The 25,725-nt window shown below is 42.8% G+C and overlaps 1 protein-coding gene and 1 non-coding gene across 2 annotated transcripts; both read right to left on the bottom strand.

Moving 5' to 3' along the window:
* Positions 1–881: 881 nt before the first annotated feature.
* Positions 882–25,725, bottom strand: LOC103288202 (uncharacterized). Its single transcript, XR_008556769.1, has 3 exons — positions 25,444–25,725; positions 21,268–21,390; positions 882–1,088 (listed from the first exon to the last, which is right to left on the bottom strand). It is a non-coding gene; the product is annotated as an uncharacterized LOC103288202 (transcript).
* CHAMP1 (chromosome alignment maintaining phosphoprotein 1) lies at positions 13,760–17,268 on the bottom strand. The gene has a single exon (XM_054719990.1). The coding sequence runs from the start codon at positions 17,225–17,227 to the stop codon at positions 14,765–14,767; it is 2,463 nt and encodes an 820-aa protein (XP_054575965.1). The 5' UTR covers positions 17,228–17,268; the 3' UTR covers positions 13,760–14,764.

The following is a 25,725-nucleotide window of genomic DNA, read 5'->3' as shown; positions in this document are numbered from 1 at the left end:
GCAAGGTAGAGTCTGGGAAGCCTGGTGGACCTGCGGTGTGACGCTGTGGACTGGAGGCGAAATGTGTCCGCCGCAGGCAGAGTTCCTCTTGGCAATAAGAACAGACGCAGGCCTTGGTTCCTGCAACTTCTTTCTAAGTAGACAGATCAATAAATGCCTCTAAAACAGATTTCTCAACAGAAACTATGCAGGCCAGACGGGAGTGGCAAGAAATATTCAAAGTGATGAACAGCAAGAACCTAAAACCAAGATTACTCTACCCAGCAAAGCTATCATTCAGAATTGAAGGTCAGACGAAGAGCTTCACAGACAAGAAAAAGCTAAAGGAGTTCATCACCACCAAACCAGGATTACATGAAATGCTGAAGGGTATTCTTTAAGAAGAGGAAGAAGAAGAAAAAGGTAAAGATAAAAATTATGAACAACAAAAAGACATCAAATACCTACCTACCAACAAGTGAATCTAAAAATCAAGTGAATAAAAAATCTGAAGAACAGAATGGACTGGTGAATATAATAGAATCAGGGACATAGAAAGGGAGGCGACAGACAATTCTCATGGGGAAGGGGGTCTGAGGGGTGCAGGAAGAGATTGGACAAAAATCTTACACCTATGGATGAAGACAGTGGCGGGGCGGTAAGGGTATGGGGTGGGGTGGGGAATCAGGTGGAGAGGAGCTATGGGGGGAGGGGAAAAAAGAGGAACAGCTGTAATAATCTGAACAATAAAGATTTATTATTAAAAAAAAGAACATTATTCCAAGTCAAGAAGGTTTTTTAAAAAAACACACAAAAAAACAAATTATCCAACTTAAATCCACCAGATAATTGCTTAAACCTGGTCTCAGCTACAAGGCAAGGTCTAATGGTAGTAACTGCTATATGAAAGATCAGCTTAAATCCTTTTTTAAATTTTGTTAAGTTTAGAAAAATGCCATCTGTCTTCTCTGTGTGATCTTCTGTTGGGCTGCATTTTGGTGGAAAGCTGGCAGCTTCTTGTAAATGGTTATCCCTATCTTCTTTGTATCCAAAGCATTTCTATCCTGTAAACTCCTGAATTTCTCCCAGAATTCTTTACTGTTACACATCTAAAAGAAAAATAATCACATAAGTAACCTTGTATCACAAAAGGAATAAAAGATGTCTGGGTCAATTTAAACACAAGCAGTCTACCCCATAAAAGAAATGGCTTTTTCAATGATAATGGCAGTTAATAGAATAAATTGAAATTTTATTCATGGTAAAAAAAATTAATGTGCCAAATTAAGAGCAGTGTGCCTACATGTTACATACAGTGTACTTACATGGTACATACAGTGTGCCTACATGTTATATACAGTGTACCTATATATGCTTACCCCTGTTCAATACTTATGGAGTAGCCATTTCCTACATCACTAGGACCAGACTTTTATGAACCAAAAATTGAATTAATTGATTTTACAGGTTTCTTGTGCCACTTTGGAGTGTGAGGGCCAATGTAGAAGATGCTGTTTGAATGCCAAACTGCTTGAATTTCTAGAATATCTTCACATATGACAGAAAGCCTGATATTTGGAGTCAGGCCTTACTACAGGCTGAATTGTGTCCCCCAGAATTTACATGTTGAAGCCCTAATCCCAAATGTGGCTCTATTTGAAATATAGAAGCAATTATAGTTATACTAGAGGCCCGGTGCATGAAATTTGTGCACCGGGGGTGGGGGGAAGGGTTCCCTCAGCCCAGCCTGCACCCTCTCCAATCTGGGACCCCTTGAAGGATATCCAACTGCCCTCTCACAATCCAGGACTGCTGGTTCCCAACCGCTCGCCTGCCTGCCTGCCTGCCTGCCTGCCTGCCTGATTGCCCCTACTGCTTCTGCCTGCCAGCCTGATCACCCCCTAACCACTCCCCTGCCAGCCTGATCAATGCCTAACTGCTCCCCTGCTGGCCCGATTGCCCCTAACTGCTCTCCCCTGCTGGCCTGGTCACCCCTAACTGCCCTCCCCTGGAGGCCTGGTCGCCCCCAACTGCCCTCCCCTGCAGGCCTGGTCCCCCCCAACTGCCCTCCCCTGCAGGCCTGGTCACCTCTAACTGCCCTCCCCTGCAGGCCTGATTGACCCAACTGCCCTTCCATGCAGGCCCGGTCACCCCAACTGCCTCCCCTGCTGTCCTGATTGCCCACAACTGCCCTCCCCTGCCAGCCATCTTGTGGTGACCATCTTGTGTCCACATGGGGGTGGCCATCTTTGACCACATGGGGGAGGCCATCTTGTGTGTTGGAGTGATGGTCAATTTGCATATTTCCTCTTTATTATATAGAATAAGTAGAAACAGTATATTCTAAAATAAAGATAAAAAGCATAGTATAATAAATACAGAAACCAGTAACATGGCTGATTATTATCATTATCAAGAATTATGTACTGTACACAAATATATTGCTAATCTTATTCCTGTTATAGACTGGTAGTGCAGTAGGCTTGTTTACACCAGAATCATGACTAACATGTGGGTAATGTGTTGTGCTATGATGTCACGACAGCTATGATGTCACTAGGTGATGGAAATTTTATAGCTCCATTATATATAAACTTATGGGACCACCATTGTATATGTGGTACATTGTTGACTAAAATGTTGTTATGTGGTGCATGACTATAGTCCCATTAACCAGTTTTCTGTAACTTAGCAAAGTTATTTCAGCCTGCCTTTGCCAACTATATAGTAAATCTCTGTTCACCAAATTTTCCTTTGAAATAGCGCATTCACCCATTCTGCACTCGCAAGCTGATTAACTCTGAAACGTATTCATTGTTTTTGGCTTTCTAGAAATCATGCTTTGATCTCAAGCCCACACCCCTATTTTTCATCTCTAATCTTATTCCTATTATGCCCTCAAGTTCAATTTATGAAGCATGTATTATTATCTCAGGTGTGTTAGAGACAAACGATTTAATGTGCCAAAGACCAACAGACCTGTAAGTGAATGAGGTCTTACTCGTCTTGTTTCAAATCACTGTTTTTTTCTGCCATCCATTTACTTACCCACAAGCCTTAAATGCCATCCTTACTCCAGCTTACTACTTAAAGCAATAATATATGAAAGTTTAGACTCCTTAAAAACAAGAATTTCTAATTCATCATTTGGATAGATATGTAGTCTCATGGTACTTTCTGCTTGCTTTGAATTCTGTCTAGTGTGAATTCCATCACTCACTGTTTGGAGTAGAAGAGACTGGGTGAAGAGAGTGGAGGCTGTCAAATTCCCACCAAGCTGGGAGCCCTGGGCAGGCCAGTTCCCACCTCTGTGCTTTTCTTCCACCAAAGGAACACAGCTTCGCAAGTAACAGGAAGCTCCATAAGTGAAATGTGGGCAGAATTTTCCGCTGGTAATAAACATGATTTTTTTTATCAAGCAACTGCCAATTAGCTCCCAAAGAGACGGCTTAGAGAGCCCAGAGGCCCTGAGCCAGGCCTCTACTTTGCAAGCAGAGCTGGATGAAGATGAGGACTGGCTGTATTTGAGATGCATCAAGATGGTAAAAATTCTATCCACCAGACTCCTCTGAGAGAGAATTCCATGTGGTTGAAGGAATATTTTATAGAAATGCTTGGTGGGGGTGAGGTTCCCCAGGGGCTTCCTGCAGGACCAGTGGTTGATCACTAAACAAACTCTGCCTTCTGAGAGTTTGTTCTGAGACTAAAGCTGAATTGCTTAGTACAGCAGAGAGCACCTGTGTCCTCCTCCAACTGGCACTGAACCTCTTTTGAATGAATATTGAGCAAATATTTAAAGACTATCAGCTTGAAGGGGAACAAATCTATTAACTGCATTTGGCACCCACTTGACTCAGTCTGGCTTCATTTCAACCCTCTTCCCTCCCCGAGTGTAGAGATCATGATTTAAAACTGAACTCATTTGGCCTCTTTTCTGTTAATTTAAATATTGAGTTTTATAACTAAAAGTGCAGTATAACAGGACATTCCTGCTTCAGTTACAAATGTGACTCAGTGTGGTTACAATGTGCATAACCACATTCTCTTTACCACTTTTTAAAAATAACAGCTCCATGGAGTAGATGTCATATTACCTTGTTAAAGACCAAAAAACTGAAGTGAAGAGAGTGAAGGTGCCCCCTTACTTAAAGGCAGGTCTCCTTCCTACACGGGAGTTTCTCTTACCACAGCACAGGTGAGCTGTGGACGAGACTGAGGACCTAACAATATGATCTATTACCATGGTTCTCAACCTTGGCTGTGTTTGGAAGCATGTGAGGCTCTAGAAAACACCTGGGTCTGTGCCCGGTACCTAAAAAGATTTCACTGATCTGGGGTGGGGCCCAAGAACTAGTTTTTAAACTCTCCTGGTGATTCCAAGGTATCGCCAGGTAACATTGAGACTATGGGGAAATGCTGGGTAGCAAAGAATGTGCCATCCTCTCCTCATTCAGTAAATATTTGAGCAACTCCTGTATTCCAGGAATAAGGCATGCAGGTTTCTGCATTCAGAGAGGGAGAGGCACTCCCTTAGAAGTGAATGATACAGTGCTAGGTGTCTGAGTGCCTTGCCCAGACTGGGAGGCAGCAAGTCTGGCTGAGGAAGTGGTGCCTCGGCTGTTTTAACCAGGACCTGAGGTCTCCTTTCTGTGGCGACAGCAGGAAGGGTGCATGGAACATCAGAAATGACTTTTTGCCCTCTGGACCTCCAACCCCAGGGCGGAGTCCACCATGGATATTTCCAGGGTGGTTACAAGTTGGCTATTCATGACCCAGATGTTTGATAGCATGAAATTCCCAAAGACCCTAACACACTACCAAGAAGAGGTAAGCCATAAAACCCTGAACTTTCAATATGAACTTATTTTCCCTGCTAGTGGTCAAAGTTCTTGCAATGGAATCTTGCATTTACTAAGCACATTCCATGTATCAAGTACTTTACTAAGTGCTCTGAGTGCTTTATGCTGTCTTAGGCTGTAGGTCCTACAAGTCTACCCCATTTTGTAGAGGAGGATAATAGCGGGCCCAAGTTCAACTTCACCCCCTCCCCCATCTCCACTAAGCAATGGAGGCAGGTATGTCTGACTTCACAGCCCAAGCTCTCAACCACTGTGCTTGTTATTCCCAGCACAAGAGGAAGTGTGTGCTTACCAAGCATTAAAGCTGTAACTTCCAAGAAAGCTTGTACTTAGCTTTGTCAGTGCCTTACCTCAGTTTTGCTGATGACCAGGTGGTGGAAGTCCATGCTTGGAGAGGGAGCCCGGCTTCCAATCTCATACAGAATGTTGGGCAGGAGAGAAGTCATGGGCTCCTCCTGCAGTTCCAGTATCCAACAACCACAAACAGTATCCAAGACCTGGCCGGTTTCTTTGCTCACTGCCCCCGTTTTTCACCAGCAAGAGCAGGTGGCCTTCACTCTTGGGGCAGCCTGCCTGAAGCACAATGCCCTCTACCCCTCCCCCTTTCACAGGAACAAACAAAACTCTTTGAAAGAGGTCTGGGTTTGCACTGTCCCTATACATTGGCCATGCATCAAGGAATTCATCTGGCCATGTGTGTGAAAAGCCCATACACTCATGTACTTAACTAGTCTTTAATGAGTGCCTACAATGTACCAGGCACTGGGGAGTCAGTAGAGCCTGTCACTTCCCACCTGCCTCAGCCTGGCCAGCTGGTGAACCTTCAGTGGTCATTCATCAGAGCCAGTTCTGCCTGGAAGAAGAGAAGGAGCCCCACTCTCTCTAGCAAAGGCCCTGCTCCCTCCTATAAGGTGGGCTCACGAATGGCCCTCAGACCATGGCTGGTCATCCAGTTTTCTTGCTGAAGTAGAAAGCCTCCGCCTCATCCACTAGATAAGACATTGTGCTATTTGTTTTCTATATGCCTTATCCTATATAATAAAAGGGTAATATGCAAATTGACCCCAACAGCAGAACAACCTGTCACTATGATGCACACTGACCACCAGGGGGCAGACACTCAACGCAGGAGCTGCCCCCTGGTGGTCAGTGCACTTCCACAGGGGGAGTGCTGCTCAGCCAGAGGCCAGCTCATGGCTGGCCAGTGCAGTGGTGGTGTCAGGAGCCTCTCCCGCCTCCACAGCAGCGCTAAGGATGTCTGACTAACTGCTTAGGCCCACTCCCCGGGGAGCGGGCCTAAGCTGACAGGTGGACATCTCCCAAGGGATCCCAGACTTCCAGAGGGATGTCTGACTTCCAGCTTAGGCCTGATCCCCCGGGGAGTGGGCCCAAGCCATCCTTCGGACATCCCTCGAGGGGTCCTGGACTGTGAGAGAGCACAGGCCAGGCTGAGGAGCTGTCCTCCCACCCCTGCCCAGAGGGCATAGATTTTTGTGCACTGGGCCTCTAGTACCTTATAAAGCATATAGTATGCTTATCTTTTTGTTCCACATTTCTTGTATTTCTTATTTAATGTTTAGTTGGTTTTGTAGTGAAATGTTTAAATTCCTTTACTTCCTTTTGAGTACACTGTATAGCAATTTTCTTTGTGGTTACCATAAAGATTAACATCCTAAAGTTATAATATTCAAACCTGCATTTATAGCAATTTAACTTTAATAACATACAAAATCTCTGCTCCTTTACAGCTGTTCCCACCCCTTCAGATTTTTGATGTCACAAAATTACATCTTTATACATTGTGTGCCCCAAAACACAAACTAATAATTTTAAAAGTGCATTAGTCTCCTAAATTATAAAGAAAACAAGATTTGGATTTACAGTAATGCTAGTTTTACACTAATAATTTTCTTTAAATGTATTTAGTCTCTTAAATTATGTAGAAAACAAAGTATAAACCATTGTTACAGTATTAGCTATTATAATTGCCCATACATTTATCTTTGTTAAGATGTTTATTTCTCCATAGGGCTTTAAGGTACTGTCTAGTGTACTTTCATTTCACCTGGCAGGACTCCCTTGAGTATTTCTTGCAGGCCACATCTAGTGGTCACAAACTCCTTCAGCTTTAGTTTATGTGGGAAAGTTTTGAAGAACAGTTTTGCTGGAAATAGGATTCTTGGTTGACAGTTTTTTTATTTTAACACTTTGACCCAGTATCTTCTGGCCTCCAGGTTTCAGTAAGAAATCTACAAATATTCTTATTGAGGATCCCTTGTACTTGATGACTGTTTTCTCTTTTACTGCTTTTAAGATTCAATCTTTGTCTTTGGTTATTGAAAGTTTGACTTAAAAGTCTCAGTGTAGGTCTCTGAATTCATTTTACTTGGAGTTCATCTTAGTTGGAGGACTGGATTTCCAAGACCTGGGGGACCCAGGTGACCCTGGTTTCCAAGAACCTGGAGACCCAGCTGGGGCTGGTCTCCTAGGCTCTGGAGAGACAGCAGGAAATGGCTTTCTTGGCTCAGGGGAGACTGTCCGGGCTGGCTTCCGAGACTCTGGAGACGCAGTTGGGGACGGCCCCCAAGGTTCAGGAAAAGCAGCAAGAACTGGTGACTCTGGAGAGGAGGCTGAAGGCAGCCCCAATGTTTCTGGGAAGTAGGAGTGTTTCTGACATTTGGGATTAATAAGAGTAGCCTTTACTGGCTCAGGAGATGCAAGAGCAAGTTTCTGTGGTTCTGGAGAAGGAACTGGGACTGGTTTCTGAGATTCAGAAACAATAGGGATTGGTTTTGGAAGTTCAGGAGAAGAAACAGGGGTAGTTTTTGGTGGCTCGGGAGAAGGAAGAGAAGGTGTTTGTAGCTCAGGAGAAACTATTCTCCATCTCTAATCTTATTCCTATTATGTCCTCAAATTCAATTTATGAAGCAGGTACTATCATCTCAGGTGTGTTAGAGACAAACCATTTAATGTGCCAAAGACCAACTGATCTGTAAGTGAATGAGGTCTTAACTCAAGTCTTGTTTCAAATCATTGGTTCTTTCTGTCATCTGTTCACTTACCCACAAGCCTTAAATGCCATCCTTACTCCAGCTTACTACTTAAAGCAATAGTATATGGAAGTTTCAACTCCTTAAAAATAAGAATTTCTAATTCATCATTTGGATAGATATGTAGTGTCATGATACTTTCTGCTTGCTTTGAATTCTGTCTAGTGTGAATTCTACTGCTTACTGTTTGGTGTGGAAGAGACTGGGTAAGAATGGAGGCTGTCATCTTCCTAACAAGCTGGGAGTCCTGGGCAGGCCAGTTCCTACCTCGGTGCTTCTCTTCCACCAAAGGAACACAGCTCACAAGTAACAGGAAGTTCCATAAGTGAAATGTGGGCAGCAGTATTTCCCACTAGTAATAAAAATCTTAGTTGGAGTTCACTTAACTTTTTGGATGTTTATATTTATGGTTTTCATCAAATTTGGAGTTTTCAGCCATTATTTCTTCAAATATTCTCTGTCCCTTTTTCTCTTCTCTTTCTGAGACTCCCACAATGCATATTGTAGTCTGCTTTATACTGTCCCACAGGCTTCTTAGGCTCTGATCACTTATTTTCAATGCTTTTTCATTCTGTTCCTTAGCTTGATAATTTCCATTGATCATTAACTGTCCAGAAAGTCACTTCACCTGGGGAAGGAGAGGGGGTGCAATAAGGATGGCTGCCCACCTCTTTGCAACTCTGATCAAAAGCAGTAAATAGCCGAAACCGGTTTGGCTCAGTGGATAGAGCGTCGGCCTGCGGACTCAAGGGTCCCGGATTCGATTCCGGTCAAGGGCATGTACCTTGGTTGCGGGCACATCCCCGGTGGGGGGTGTGCAGGAGGCAGCTGATCGATGTTTCTCTCTCATCGATGTTTCTAGCTCTCTATCCCTCTCTCTTCCTCTCTGTAAAAAAAAAAAATCAATGAAAAAAAAAAAAAAGCAGTAAATAGCAATCAGAGCACAGATTCCCAATATTTGGAAGACAGGATCATTTTTACCAATCCTAGCTCCCACAAGTTGTGTGCAAGATACTCACATGGCTGGGGGTCAAGGTACTGTGTTGAGGTACTTGCAATCTCTTGGAAGTTGCAAGCCTTCAACAGACTTCAGAGTTCCAAAAACAGTTATAGCAGATTCTGCCAAAGAAATTATTGTCTAGGTAGGGAGACAGATTCTTAGTGTTTCCTCCTCCACCATCTTCCCAGAATTTTCACCTCGTGATTGTTTTTTATTTACTACTAGAGGCCTGGTGCACAAAATTTGTGCACAGGGGTGTGTGTCCCTCAGTCCAGCCTGCACCCTCTCCAATCTGGGACCCCTCGAGGGATGTCTGACTGCCCGTTCAGGCCCTATCCCAGTAGGATCGGGCCTAAATGGGCAGTTGGACATCCCTCTCACAATCCAGGACTTCTGGCTCCCAACTGCTTGCCTGCCTGCCTTCCTGATTGCCCCTAACTGCTTCTGTTAGCCTGATCACCCCCTAACCACTCCCCTGCCAGCCTGATGGATGCCTAACTGCTCCCCTGCCAGCCTGTTTGCCCCTAACTGCCCTCCCCTGCAGGCCTGGTCACCCCTAACTGCCCTCCCCTGCAGGCCTGGTCCCCCCAACTGCTCACCCCTGCAGGCCTGGGTCCCCCTCAACCACCCTTCCCTGCAGGCCTGGTGGCCCCCAACTTCCCTCCTCTGCCGGCCTGGTCACCCCTAACTGCCCTCCCCTGCTGGCCTGATTGCCCACAACTGCCCTCCATTGCAGACCTGGTCCCTCCCAACTGCCCTTCCCTGCTGACCATCTTGTGTCCACATGGGGGCAGCCATCTTTGACCACATGGGGGCAGCCATCTTGTGTTGGAGTGATGGTCAGTTTGCATACTACTCTTTTATTAGGTAGGATAGAGGCCTGGTGCACGGGTGGGAGCCATCTGGTTTGCCCTGAAGGGTGTACCGGATCAGGGTGGGGGTTCCTTTGGGGTGTGGGGCAGCCTGGACAAGGGGCCTGTGGTGGTTTGCAGGCTGGCCACGCCCCCTGGCGACCCAAGCAGAGACCCTGGTATCTGGGATTTATTTATCTTTCTATAATTGAAACTTTGTAGCCTTGAGCGGAGCCAAGCCTCCTGCTTGCTCCATGGCCGCAGCCATTTTTGTTGGGATTTATTTATCTTCTATAATTGAACCTTTGTAGCCTTAAGTGGAGGCCTGGGCCAGCCAGGGTGTGCAGAAAGCTTGGCTTCCTCCATTGCCAGGGAAACCCGAGCTCCTGCTCGCTGCATGGACGCAGGAGCTTGGTTGGGTTAATTTGCATACTCGCTCCTGATTGGCTGACGGGCCTGGCTTGTGGGTGTAGCAGCGTGGTGGTTAATTTGCATATTGCTCTTTTATTAGATAGGATTTTCCAACATAGAGCCAATTCTAGTGGCTTCCAACTGAGCCAAGTCAGGGAACCAATGTGGGGAATATTGCCAGTTCCTATGTCTACTCTAATTATGCCTTAAGAGCTGGAGAAATAATCCCAGAATAGTTTGGGGGCCCACTGAACCCACTGTGATATGGACCTTAGCTGAAACTCCATCAATTACCTGACCTCCATAAGCCCCCACTGATTGGAGGGTCACAGTGATGCTTGGGGTCTCCTGGAATGTGTCAGTTCAGAGCCAGTATCCAGGCATTCCTAAAGGGTCTGATTTCCTTTTCTCCAGAGCACACTCAGGTAAATGGACATAGTTCCCTAAAGGCAGGGGAAAAGGTTAACAGTATAGAATTTTTGGCAATGTACTGGGGTCCTTGCTCAAGGGGACTTGACTTCCCTTTCATTCAAGTGGCTCTGGGTCTGTAAACTGGCTCAAGTCTGGAAACTGAGGAGCCATGACTCTTTCATAATTCAAGTTACATTTTGCTCACTTGACCTAAAACTCTTTCATTTATATAAATCAAGTAAGAATTTAGTAGTCTTTCCATCTATTTCACTAATCCTCCCTGTGGCCTATGACATTTGCAAGGGATTGGATGGTGTTAGAAGCAAAAAGTGAACTGACATTATGCTCAAACCAACTAAGCTACTAATTGATCAGAATCAAAGGTGTTGAAACATCATTTTATTCCAACAGTATTTTCAGTTTTAGGATTGAAATGTAGTGTCCAATCTGGGGAATTTGTAAGGAAAAAAGTAAAAATTCTTACACTGAATTAAAATTAATGAGGCTCAATTCAGTCCTATAGGATCTCCCCTCTTCCCCCCAATAAAATGAAAAGCAGTTTGGCAAGAATAGCATTGGCAGGTGGAGGGAACTGTGCCAGGCTTAGTGAGGGTAGGACTTTAATAGGAAAAAGAGTAAGCATTATCCGTCGGGGAAGAAAAAGGAAATGAGCAAGGTAGGGTGGTACCGTTACTTAAATATCATTAAGTAACTGGACCTTAAGGGGTCATTTTGTATTGAGAATGCACCATAAAATCAGTGTTGTAGAGACCTAAATTTAAAGGGTGGGTTGGCAGGCCCCACACTATGAGCAGTCTCTACTGCACCAATCTGTGCGCACAGTGAGGGCATAGACCAGTGAGGGGCTAGCAACAGATCCATTGCCAAGGAAACCAAACCAGGCTTATTTAGGCCAAACAGAGAAATAAAACTTTTGTTTTCTTCAGTTTAAATTTTACTTTTTTCTACCACTTTTCCCCCCTCTATCATCTCCACGTATCCCCCTCCACAATCATCATACTGTTGTCCATGAGTGTTTTCCCTCAACCCCCCATCCCACTCCCCGCTGCCTACCTGTTCTCTGAACGTGTCTCTATTTTGCTTGTCAAAACCCCCAATTTTCAAGCCCAGGTGTGGTAGGCAGAATGGTCCTCAAAGATGTCCAAGTCCTAACTGCCAGACCCTGTGAATATGGCAGTTTATTGAAGGGGAAATTTAAGATTGCTAATCAGTTGATTTTAAAATAGGGAGATCATCCTAGATTACCTGAGTGGCCCAATGTAATCACAAGAGTCCTTAAATGGAGAGGGAAAGAGATGACAATAGAGCATGGTCAGAGATGCTATGCACCAGCTCAAAGATGCAGGAAGGGAACCACGAGTCAAGAGTGCAGGTGGGTTCTAGAAGCAGGAAAAGGGAAGGGAATGGATTCTCTTTTAGAGCCTCCAGGAAATGATGCGGCTCTGCTGACACCTGGATTTTAGCTCAGTGAGGTATAGAACTGACAGAGAACAAATCTGTGCTGTTTTAAACCATTAGATTTAATGTAATTTGTTACAGCAATAGGAAACTAATACACTATGTGAAGAGTAACAGGTAGGTTGAGAAAGAGGAACTTCAGAGTTTAGCTCTAGGGTTGTAATTCAACTTTAAAAGTACCCCCCCACACCCCTTTTCTTTTGTGATGCTTACAGATCAGAATTCAGATTTGTGATTAGATACATCACAATTCATGCAAACTAATGAAAATTGGTCACCTAAAATATAATGGCATCAAGACCATGAATGTTGGGCAAAAATTGTTTTAAAGTTTTTTATTGATTTTGAGAGAAAGGGTGAGGGATAGAAACATTGATGTGAAAGTGAAACATCTATCAGCTGCCTCCTGCACACCCCTTACTGGGGATTTCGCCCACACCGAGGCATGTGGCCTGATCAGGAATCAAACCTGCAACCTTTTGGTGCACAGGGTGATCCCCAACCAACTGAGCCATACCAGCCAGAGTTAAGATGATGTAATAATTTTTATTCCCCTGCATATTAAGTAAAATCAATGGTTTGAGAATTCATTAAAAAATAATTATAATTACATAGAAAAATAAGAAAATAAAAATGTAAAGAAAGCATCATATTGATTGGAGAGGTATGCTCTTGAATAGGAGGCAAAATTATCAACGCTAAAAAATAAATTATTAGGTCTTAAAGTAATGGCACAGCTCACCCTAACCGTTGAGGCAAAAAGAAGAGGGAAGTCAACAGTGAGATGAGCCAAAAACATGGTGGTTTAAACAAATAGGGGTAAGGCCTCAAAGCCAAAACTATGCATGTCACCACCACTTACCCTAGTATAATATCCTCTATCCTATGATATTATGAAAAAGCCACATCAGATGGCAACTAGATCATGGGATCTAGTTGGCACCACCTTGAGCAAAGAATTCTGTGAGAAGTTTGCACCAAAAAGTGTGAAATCTTAAGGCATAAAGAATCTATGCACATAATACGGTTGGTTTGAGACTGGAGGCTTCAAAAGGGTTTCTGGATACTGAAGACCCTTTGTTTTTCCATTCATAATTTTAATCAAATCAGTATAATGAAAAAGACAACTGTATATGAAAGATATCTTACCTGTACTACTTGTTGGCATCATGCCTAGAAGGAAACGTCAGAACTGGAAACTTGTTCTTGAGGTGCCCAGTGTAAACTGACAACTATTCAGTGCTTCCCCTGCCTAACTGTGCTCACCAAAGTGGTAAATCTGAAGCTTCGAAGACCTTCCCAGTATAATCTAACACTGTCTTCCCAACTGGCATGCTAATTTGTATGCCATTAAACAAAAAACACTCCTGTTCAAAAATGTCCAGAAACAGCTCAACTAAAGCCAATATTTCAATCTGGCTATACATCAGAATCCTAACAGCATGAAATGTTTCACACTGTTTAAATGAAGCAGCCAGGATAATCACTGAAATGAAAACAACCTTTAATAAATTATGTACACTGATGAGATTCTCCACAAGGAACACCTAGTATAGTGATTCCTTAACTTACCTGACCACAGAACTTTGAGAAAACAAAGCTGAGAAAATGCTGCTCCAGATATGAAAAAATTAGTATGCTGAAAACAAGTGGAAATAGGAAAGAATAACAGAAATTGGACATCATACAATGAAAAAGAAAACACACACATGAAGATGGTGACATGAAAGCCTTTGTTTTTAATTCGGTTGATACACATTTGAACAAAATATTTTGGAATAGAATAATCCATGAACAGGCTCAAGGTATTTACAGTAACAACTTTAAAAACAAAAATGGATACATTCTCAAACAGATATGTCTTTATAAAATTTTCTATGGTGTATCTGGAAGACTTTCAATTCCTACTCATTACCCTAATGTGAAGCTCCAACAGGTGGCACATAAGGCCCAGGAGTAGGAGGTACATCTCAAACACATTTGGCAATTAAGGATCATCTATTGGTGTGAGCTCACAGGGAAGTGAAGGGCCAGATCTCGGGATAAGATACAGAATGGAAGACTCCAACGCAAACAACTAAGGACAAGACCTAAAATCATACTCACCTTTCTCAGTTTCCTGTAGGAGAAGGCTGCAAATAGTTTTTTATACTTACTCAATTTTCTCCCTTTTAGCAGAAAATCAGCAACCCTGAGACTCCAATTTTCCAAGACATAAAAGTTAATAAACATCTAGAAACTCTCTGTTCAAGATTTATAAAAATGATCAAATAGAAACTTCAAAATAACTTTTATGATCTGAAAATACTTTTAAGGAAAAAGAACAAAATCTCTCAAAAATGTCTTGCCTAATTCTTAAACATTCCAACTAGTAATTTCCATGGTATGAAATGAGTTTCACAAAAAAGATACACTTTTTAACTAGATTATTTTAATTTGAGTACAACTGGCTCTTGCTTGTTAAATGAATGCCTACATCTTCATATTATTCAAATATACTTAAAAGAGATTAGATACGTTATCTATCTAGAATATATAGTCTGAATTGATAGCAACATAAACAGAGACCATGAAAAAGATAACAAATGTCTATTCTGTGAACACTACTGAGACAAACACTATACACCATACATAGCAACATCTACTGACCCAACTAGGCTATTCAACTGTACTTTCAACAAATGGTTTCAACCAACAATTTTGTAGAGCATGTAGCCACTGTTTTCAAATCTGCTGCTCTTCTAGTGGTGGTTCAAGAGCTTCCATTAGCTTTTTGTTTGCCTCTTCATTGTGCCGACTTTGACAATGAGTTAAATGTTTCTTAAAGCCTCTTGGGAAATTTGATTCAAAATTACATCGTGGACATTTAAGTAAACTTTGCCCATGGGCTGCTACATGATTTTTAAGGAGAGATTCCAAAAGAAAAGCTTTTCCACAAATTGTGCATTTGTAAGGGCTATGGACATTATGTTTATTAACCAAATGATGCAAAACAGCACCTTTTTTCATAGCACGACAACAACAAATTTTGCAATAATACTTTCCTTTTCCACGCTTCATATATTTAGCAATCTCTTCTTCAGAGATAAAAGCCTCCTTTTCTTCAGTAAACTGTAGTACATTTTTGGACTGCTCTGGACTAGTTATGTCCATTTTGTTCTCTTTACTAAAATCAATAGATTCCACATCAACCTGCTCTTGATCACTGCTTGATTCTTGGCCCTTACTATCTATTGCTTCCAAATCTGTTTTTACATACTCACTACTACTAAGCTCAGCATCAGAGTTCTCTTGGTTATCTTTCTTGAGCTTCTTTGAGGCAGGAAATAAAGTGTCTTCTAAGAGTTTCTTAGGTGTAGCTAGTAGTTCTTCCTGAACCAACATATCACACTTTTGATCATCTATGGCATCTGTCTGTAGTTCATCTCCCAATTCAACTGCCTTTTGAGATTCTGGGAATAGAGCAGATTTGGAAAGTTCAGGGAAAAGGGTATGTTTCCGGGGCTCTGGAAAAAGAGCGCGTTTTCGTGGTTCAGGAGAAGCAGGAGGGGCTGTTTTGGTAGGCTCAGAAAACAGGGCGAGTTTTCTCGGCTCAGTATCAATAGAGAGAACGGGCTTCCAAATATCGGAGGCTGCTTTAGGGGACTCAGATAGCCCAGGTTTCCTGGTCTCGGGGAAGACAGGTCTCTGAGGTTCAATAAAGAAGGAAGACTTCCAGAGATCAGGGGAGCCACCACGGGAACTTTTCTGGAACTCAGGAAAATCAAGTGAAGCAGGAGGAGTCTTCCGCTGATCAGGAGAAAGCTTCCAAAACTCTGGAGATCCTGAGGGTTTTCTGAGCTCTGGAGATCCTGCTGGACTACGAATGTCGGGGGACAATGGTGGGCCTGGTTTGCGAAGCTCAGGAGACAAGGGGGGTCCTGCTTTACGGAGCTCAGGAGACACCGGGGGAACTGTCTTCCAATGTTCAGGTGACAGGGTGGGAGCTGTCTTTCGCAGTTCCGGTGGGCCAGACTTCCACGACTCGGGAGATGCGGGGGGAGATTTCCAGGAACCAGGTGAGACTGACGAAGACTTCCAGGACGCGGGGGACATAGATGGAGCTGGTTTCCAAGGTCCAGGTGATATAGAAGGAATTGGTTTCCAAGGTCCAGGAGACACAGATGGAGCAGGTTTAGCTGGCTTCCAGGGTCCTGACGCTGAAGGACTGGATTTCCAAGACCTGGGGGACCCAGGTGGCCCCGGCTTCCAAGAACCAGGCGACACAGCAGGGGCTGGTCTCCTAGGCTCTGGAGAGACAGCAGGGAATGGCTTCCAAGGTTCAGGAGACTCTGATGGAGATGGCTCCCTTGGCTCAGGGGAGACTGTCCGGGCTGGCTTCCGAGACTCTGGAGACGCAGTTGGGGACGGCCCCCAAGGTTCAGGAGAAGCAGCAAGAACTGGTGACTCTGGAGAGGAGGCTGAAGGCAGCCCCAATGTTTCTGGGAAATGGGAGTGTTTCTGAGGTTTGGGATTAATAAGAGAAGCCTTTACTGGCTCAGGAGATACAGGAGCAAGTTTCTGTGGTTCTGGAGAAGGAACTGGGACTGGTTTCTGAGCTTCAGGAACAACAGGGATTGCTTTTGGAAGTTCAGGAGAAGAAACAGGGGTAGTTTTTGGTGGCTCAGGAGAAGGAAGAGAAGGTGTCTGTGGCTCAGGAGAAACAGGGACAGGCTTCTGAGGCTCCAAGGAAGTAAGAGGAGTAGGTTTGGGTGATTCTGGAGACAAAACCAGGCCAAGTTTCTCTGTTTCTATGGAAAGGGCAGATACAGATTTCTGGAGTTCTGAATTAGGGGGCATTTTCTGGTGTTCAGAAGGAGGAGGGCTTTTCACAGAATCTGTTTCTTTGTTTAACTGATTTTTTGGTTTCTCATTCCATTTCTCTGGGGCTGCATGTTTGGATGTGATATGATAGTATACATTAGAGTACATCTTGCTGGTGAAGAAGCATTTATGGCAATGAAATAGCTTTGCACTTTTCTGGTAAAATATCATTTTACCTAACCCACCAGCATCCATTTCATCACAAAATTCTGGATGGATGGTGCCCATGTGGATTTGTACATTTTCATAATCCGTGCCTCTGAAATTACAGTGGTCACACTCCAAACGTACTGATGGTTTACGAAGTTCCTGAAATACTTCCATTTTTCTTTCTGTTACAACATACACAGTTATACTCTTTAAAAACTTTCAATAGTGCTGAAATAAAGTAGAAATAAATTATTTTCAGGGAACATAATCTTGAATGAATTGCTATTCTAGCCCATTCTAAAACTGCATAATTTTAAGCATAGGATGGCGCACATACACATTTATTCAATAATTTATCTATAAATGATTTTTAAGAAAAAAATGTAACTAATTTTTAACTGAGTTCCAGGAACTCTGCTAGGTTTACATACATCATTCTATTTAATCTTCTTAATAATCTGACTCAAGTATTATTTTTCATTTAGAGATGAAAAACCTGAGGTTCAGATTAGTGACTTAACCAGGTTATGAAACTATTAGTGACCCAGAATTATCTACTACATGTGCTTTACACCTTGAGTCTAAAACCCCAAATACCAACAAGCCGTCTGTGCACAAAGCTAAGGAAATATAAAAATTCAAGTTAGGCTATTTAAGGCTGAGCAAGAAACTTTAAATCTATTTCAGAAATCACTTGTTAAATTGTTAACTATGAAAACTCCATAAATTTCTTAAAAATTTATGTATGTTCTGATTTTTTTGAGAGAGAAAGAAACATCTATTTCTTGATCCACTTATTTATGCATCCATTGGGTGATTTTTGTATGTGCCCAGACCAGAGATCGAACCCAAAACCTGTTGTATCAAGATGATGCTCTAATCAACTGAGCTACCCGGCCAGGGCTCATAGATCTTTAACCTTTTGCACTCGGATGTTGAGATTAAAATTACTCTTTGAATGTATCAATAATTTGAAATATAAAAAAATCCAAATAAGTAAGTTTGTATGAAAAGAAACTCCAGTTTTTTTATTCTACTGCTGCGCTTTGTAAAATCTGGGGTACTTAAAAAATTAAATCCCGAGTAGAATAAAGGAATCGAGAAAAAAGCAAGCGAGTGCAAAGGGTTAAAAAAAAATCAACATATTTTATATTTTATCCATCTTAATATAAAGTATTTGATTCATTTATTTAATAAGTAAATTCTTTTGTGTCCCATGCTTTTCTAAGCACTCAGGGTTAAAGGGGTGTCTTGCAATATGATGCCTACATTGGCCTTAGGGACGTAAGAGTGTAGAGGGCAGCCGAAACCGGTTTGGCTCAGTGGTTGGAGCGTCGGCCTGCGGACTGAAAGGTCCCGGGTTCGATTCCGGTCAAGGGCATGTGCATTGGTTGCGGGCACATCCCCGGTGGGGGGTGTGCAGGAGGCAGCTGGTCTATGTTTCTCTCTCATCAATGTTTCTAGCTCTCTATCCCTCTCCCTTCCTCTCTGTAAAAAATCAATAAAATATATTTAAAAAAAAAAAGAGTGTAGAGGGCAACAGAGAGAAAGCTGTCAAGGAGACATTCAAGCAGAGATTTTGAATAACATGCCATCCTAGGCTTAAAATTATTACTTGAGCAGAGATGCTACCCTTTACCAAGCAAAGGGCAATTTAGACTGAAGATAGCCTGGAGGCAGGAACTTGTTTGCCAGAAAATAGAACTTTTTAAAATTTTAAGTGAGTCTTCTTAGGTGATAAAAGTAACAAAAGCTCAGTTAAAAACAGACTCATTCCTATAGTATAGGATACTCACACAGTATCACTCCCCAGGGGTAGCCCCGTACTTACGTGTCATTGAAGAAATGGTCTATGTATACACAAATGCATAAACACATTCTATACAAATGAGATATTAAACATATTGTTCTGTAATCTGCTTTCATTTAAGGAGGAGAAGGTGTCTCTCTGGCTCAAAAGAAATTACAGGGCTAGGTTTCTGAAGTTTCAAAGCAAAAAGAGTAGTTTTTTTTGATTCTAGAAACAAAATCGGGCCAAGTTTCTGGCAGGTAGAGGTTTCAGGAGCTCTGCTGAATTAGAGGGCATTTTCTAATCTAGGACAATTTTACATACAGAGCTAAGCACTGAATTTCTTTGTACATATCTTTGAATGTAAGGGTACTTCTGAAGGGAGAATTCCTAGAAATGGATTACCATGTTCAAAGGCTAGTTACATTAAAATTGACACATTGTACCAAACTCTCTAAGAGTCACAGCACTATTGCATACCAATTAATAGTGTACATACGAGGGACAATTCCCCAAATTCCTCATCAACACTGAGTATCATTAAATTTCTAATCGTTACTATTTCTTAGGTGAAAACTAGTATCTCACTACTGTTTTAATGTGTTTTTAAAATGAGAAGTGGACATTTTCCTTGCTTATTAGCCATGTATATTTCTTTTCTAGGATATGCTTTGTCCATTTTTCTTAATTATTTATAAATTGTCCTTGTATATAAAAGAAATCAAACTGTTAACTATATGAACTTTTCCTAACTTCTCAAGAAGTAATTCATATACAGTATGGAGAAAGTACTTTTCTTTTCTCATTTCAAAGCAGCACTTACTTAGCTGCATCTCTCCTCTCTTTGAATAATGTATAGTCCCATTAACAAAACAATTCTCTTCCTTTCCTATATGCTGCCCATCAACTTTTACCAATAGTAACTCATATAATCTACTAATCATCAAAAAGTCCAGTAAGTGCATAATACAAGGCTTAGATTATAAACTTTAAGGGCAAAGCACTTTTTCTTCTATTCCCACAGAAATGTCTGAGCACACTGTTTTATAATCAGGAAAAAAATTTTAAATGCTTCTGGCAAACTTCTCAAATGAAAAACAAAGTAAAACAAAACCACATCTCATAAATGGACGTCTCTAACACAGTACAACAGTAGAGAGTTGGTCTCCTTTTTGGCACATACTCTTTGCCGATTGCTATCCCAGTCTTGTGGTCCCTTTCAGTAGGCAAAGCTCTACAACCTCTTCTCCTTATTTTTACTTGCCATTGATCTATTTCTCCCTTTCTTGCCTTTTTGGAAAGTTTATACTAACCCTACATTTTATAGCTGCTCCTGCAATTTAGTCCGTTTTTAATGAATACCATTTAGCCTAATTCCAGCTGCTCTTGCCTCAAACATCCTCCAGCCACCTCAGCTTCTTGGACTACTTTTGTACTCAATTGCTGTCTGCCAAATCTGTCCATTCACCAGCTCTCCCACCCTTCATGTATGGACACTCAGTAAAGGCATCATCCATTCCCATTCCCTTTCAGTTTGTATTAAACCCTGATGGCTCCTCAGACTTCCAAAGCATTCATTCCCTATCTTTCCCAAATGGCCCTCCCTCTTTCTCTTGCTACCAAAACTCTTCTGGCCAATCTCAAGGTCTCTATTACTCACACCTGCCTACTATTTAAGTCTCATTATCAAATTCTTAAAAAAAGAAGGGTGGAAGTGGGGGTGGGAGGTAATCAACCAACGACCTTGTATGTATATATGCATAACCCATGGACACAGACAATAGGGTGCTGAAGGCTTGGGGGGTGGTCGAAGGGGGGTCGAGTAAAATGGGGGGAGGGGGGACCAATGGGAGAAAAAAAGGGACATATGTAATACTTTCAACAATGATGAACAAAAACAGATCCACAGTCTTAGAAGCATCAAACAGACCAGACTGTCAAACCTCAGAGGGAAGGCAGGGGAGGGTCAGGGTGGGAGTAAGAGATCAACCAAAAGACTTGTATCCATACATATGAGCATGACCAATGGACACAGACAATAGGAGGATGGGTAAAGGTGGGAAGAAGTCAATGGGGGAAAAAGGAGACATATGTAAAACTTTCAACAGTAAAGAATTCTTAAAAAATTAAAACTAAAAAGTCTATGTAAAATAAATTTTTTAAATGTTACAGAATTTACCTCTCAAACCCCAAAGTTAGCACATGTTCATACATCATTTTATATATATGACTGTAAGAACTCCAAGCACCTTTCAAAAATATTCTCATCTTAAAACATTCTCCTAAACATTAAAAAGCAAGAAATGTTAAAAAAAAAAAAAAAAGGCAAAGAAATACTGGTAGAATAACACTTTATAAATCCAAGACAAGTACTTTTAGAGTGAGAAGAAATAATGACCAACATGCTTCTCCCTAGTAGACTTACCAGCTGTCTTACTAGAAGTCTTTAAAAAAGTCTTCAAAGGGCAGCAATTTACATGGCTTTTTTTACTAAACCACAGAAAACAGCCTGGAGTACATGCAGAAGGACAAAGATGAGAAGTTAAACCTGAAAATAAAAAAATAAAGGGAAATCAAAATCCCATCTCTATGAGATCTTGTGCCCCCTATAATAGAATTCTGCCTATTTCTCTCACCATCGTGCCCCCCACCCCCAACAATGAAGAGTCCAATCCAATCAGCCTGGACATTTATTTTAATGAAATTATACCAATTACTATCCACGACGCCATCCCGGTCTAATTCCATTTTAATGATCTACCATGTATATAACCAAGCCCTTCTCTATCCTTCCCTCTATTCCCTACACCGTGTCAACTACTTTAATTCTGACACTTTATCTCCCTGCCTGCCACTAGGCTTACTTCCTTCCAATCCATTCATCATACTGCTACCAGTCATCTTCCAAACACAAAAACCTAATGTGACTTGCCTGCTCACAACTTCTCAAGGTAATTCTAACACCTATGGCACAAAATTTGAACATCCTATATAATAAAGAGGTAATATGCAAATTGACCCTCATGCCCTTGCATCACAAGATGGCCGCCCCCACATTATCACAAGATGGCCACCCCCACGTCGTCATAAGATGGTCACCACAAGATGGCCGCCCCCACATAGTCACAAAATGGCCGGCAGGAGAGGGCAGTTGGGGGTGACCAAGCCTGCAGGAAAGGGCAGTTGGGGGCGATCAGGCCGGCAGGGGAGCAGTTAGGTGTCAATCAGGCTGGCAGGGGAGCAGTTAGGGGGCGATCAGGCTGGCAGGCACAAGCGGTTAGGGGTGACCAGGCAGGCAGGTGAGTTGTTAGGAGCCAGCAGTCCCAGATTGTGAGAGGGATGACCGACAGACAGACATCACCCAGGGGGTTCCAGATTGGAGAGGGTGCAGGCTGGGCTGAGGGACACCCCTCCAGTGCACGAATTTCGTGCACCGGGCCTCTAGTAGTATATAAAGCTTTTCACAATCTGGCCCATGACTACACTGCCTTCTTCAAATATGACTCACCTGTAATTCCCTGACAATTCAAGCTTCTGGGCCTTTACACAGGTATTTCCTCTCCTTCACACTCTACATCTTGCCACCCAGTAATCAGGCAAGTTTGTCCATCCTTTAGGAGGGATTGTTTCTTAAATACTGGCCAAATCCCCACCATCTCCAATCTTCTTTGGACCCCCTGCTGTATATACATCTCTACTGTAGTGGTCATCTCATACCAGGCTGTGGGCTTTTGGAGAGCAGGGACTACCCATTCACCTCTGTAACCCTTACACTTCCCTGGCATATGGTACATGCTCAGAAAGTATCTGTTCAATCTCACACACTCTGTCATCAAGACTGGAGCCCTGATCTTACATTCACAGAATTTTAAAACTAGAAAAGACCCAAGCTATCATCTAGTCTTAGAGCCATTGGATTTTAGGACAAGAGAAGAGCTCAAGGACCATCTACTTTAACACTTCCATTTATACTTGAGGAAACTCAAATTTAGACATTAATTTGCTCAAGGTAAGGCAAATAATCAGCATGTGATGATCACAAACTTCTGCTATCTATCCAGGATCTATTTTATCTTGACCAACTTAATACAGTGGAATTTTGTAAGATCTTGAAAAGCCAATACAATGAGCCAAAATCAACAAGATAAAATTTATCAAACATTTAGAATCCAAATATCAATTGCAGAATATAGCACTATAGAGAACTGCATTCCATATTCTGCATTTGGCAGAGTATCCCAGTGGATCACTGTCTCCAGCTCTGGGCAAGAAGGGCACTTTAAGAGAGTCCCTAACACTAGGGAACTTGCATATGAAAGCAAGCAGGATGCCAGGCATGAAAACCTGTCATTTATAATAAGTACAGGCACTTAACTTCAAAAGTGGGAGAATTATGGATAATATGTAAGCTGCCCTAGAAGCAACAAGTCGAGCCAGCAGGAAAACAATTGTCAGTTCAACATATCAAAATTTATGAACTACTCAATCACAGACGGATAAGTTGCTCTGTCAGGTAGGAACCCTCCAAAACAGAAAGCCAATGATCAGGACAGGACTGGAAGGATCCTCAGAGGACTTGAGTCCAACATCTTCACTTTATAATTGAGAAAACTGATGCTCAGTGAGAGAAGCAACTTGTGAAAGATCACACGAATTAGGTCAGAGGAAGCAACAGAAGACCCTGGCTTCCTGATTCTGAATCTATTTGTAACGCAATGCTGCCTTTCCCTCAGAGGTGTTTCAGAACTGAGTCCAGAATTCAGCTGCTGGGTAGAGACTAGGCACTGAAATTCCTATTATTTCTCCTATTATTAACATCCTGTATTAGTGTGGTACATGTTCCAAATGACAAATACCAATATTAACTAAAGTCCACAGTTTACATTAGGGGTCACTTTACATGTTTTATAGTTCTACTAGAGGCCCGGTGCAGGAAATTCATGCACTGGGGGGGGGGGGGGAGGGGTCGGTCCCCCCAGCCCAGCCTGTGCCCTCTCACTCCTTACCGCCTGCCACTATCGCTGCGCTCACTACCTGTGAGCCTGGCTTCTGGCTGAGAGGCGCACCCCTGAGGCAGTGCACTGACCACCAGGGGGCAGCTCCTGCATTGAGCGTCTGCCCCCTGATGGTCAGTGTGTGTCATAGCGACCCATCATTCCGCCGTTTGGTCGATTTGCATATTAACCTTTTATTATATAGAATGGAATTCCTAAATGTATAGTGTCAACTATCCACCATCACAGATTCCTACAGAATACTTTCACTGCCATAACAATTCCCTGTGCTCTGAACCACTGCTGATTTTTTTTTTACTGTCTCTGTAGTTTTGTCTTTTCCAATACAATTTTTTATTTTTTTATTTATTTTAAAATATATTTTATTGATTTTTTACAGAGAGGAAGAGAGAGGTATAGAGAGTTAGAAACATTGATGAGAGAGAAACATCGACCAGCTGCCTCTTGCACATCCCCCTACTGGGGATGTGCCTGCAACCAAGGTACATGCCCTGGACCGGAATCGAACCTGGGACCCTTGAGTCCACAGGCCGACGCTCTATCCACTGAGCCAAACCGGTTTCGGCTCCTATACATTTTTTTTAAATTGTGGTAAAAGATAACACAATTTGCCATTCTAACCAGTTTCAAAAGCACAAATTTAGTGGCACTAAGTACGTTCATAATATTGGGAAACCATCACCATTATCTATTTCCAGAATTTTTTATCACCACATACAGAAACTCTGCACCCGTTAAACAATAACTTCCCTTCCTCACCTCACCCCCACCAGCCCCTAGTAATCTCTATCCCATTTTCTGCCTCTGTAAGTGGAATCAAACATTTGTCCTTTTGTGTCTGGCTTACTTCACTTAGGACATCTACACTACAGCATGTAACAGAATTTTAGTCCTTTTTAAGGGTGAAAAACATTCTGTCTTCCATTCATGTGGTGACAGACATTTGGGTTGTTTCCTCCCTTTGGCTACTTTAAGTAAGGCTGCTATGCACATATGCAACATCCATTTGAGTCCCTGCTTTCAATTCTTTGGAGTTTATACCTTGGGGTGAAATTGCTGGATCATATAATAACTCTAAGTTTTTGAGGAACCACTACTCAACGGTGGGCCACAGCTCCTGGCTGCACCATTTTACATGCCCGCCAGCAATTGCCCAAGTGGTCCAATTTCTCCACATCCTAGCCATCAATAGTGATTTTTTTTTCCCGAGTAGTCATCCTAATGGGTGTGATATGGTCTTCATTCTGGTTTTTATTTTCGTAACTCCGATGGCAAATGCGCATCCTTTGAGGTGCTCATTGGCCTTTTGTATATCTTTTTTGGAGAAATACCTACAATCCTTTGCCCAGTTTTGAACTGGATTTGCTTTTTGTTATTGGGTTTAGGTTCTTTACATTTTCTGGACACTAATCCCTTACCTGATACGTGATTACATTTCTCCCATTCTCCCTAGCTGTTTTTAAAACAATGACAAAAGCCCACGCAGTCTAGGGGCGGAGAACATCGCATCCAGGACTGAAACGGAAAGAAGGCACGCCTTGAGAGCCAGAACCGAATTCCCAGCAGGGTTTTAAGCACAACATTACCTGCTTCCCCACCCTCCAGTCCCGCAGCGTCCTCTCCGCCCGCGGCCTCTGGGGAGCGGGTCTTTCCGCCGGCCGGGCGGGAGCTAACGGGGTGCAGGCCCCTCCTCGGTGGACGCCCTAGGCTTCCGTGAGACGCGGGCGGGGAGTGCGGGCCCGGACGACGCCCCGGCCTGCTCGCCCCGATCCTCGCCGCTGGACCGCGGATGTCGGCGGGGGGCCGGTCTCGCGGTACCGGGTTGCGCCGCGAGGCCCTGCAGAGCGGCGGCCTCCCGAATGGCGGCG

The sequence above is a fragment of the Eptesicus fuscus genome, chromosome 8 (assembly GCF_027574615.1).
Source record: "Eptesicus fuscus isolate TK198812 chromosome 8, DD_ASM_mEF_20220401, whole genome shotgun sequence".
NCBI lineage: Eukaryota > Metazoa > Chordata > Mammalia > Chiroptera > Vespertilionidae > Eptesicus > Eptesicus fuscus.
Note: the sequence above shows the minus strand (reverse complement) of the source record. Positions and strands in the feature narration are given on the sequence as shown.

Excerpts from the sequence above, each read along its gene's own strand:
- CHAMP1 (XM_054719990.1), bottom strand. The coding sequence starts at position 17,227 with ATGGAAGTATTTCAGGAACTTCGTAAACCATCAGTACGTTTGGAGTGT.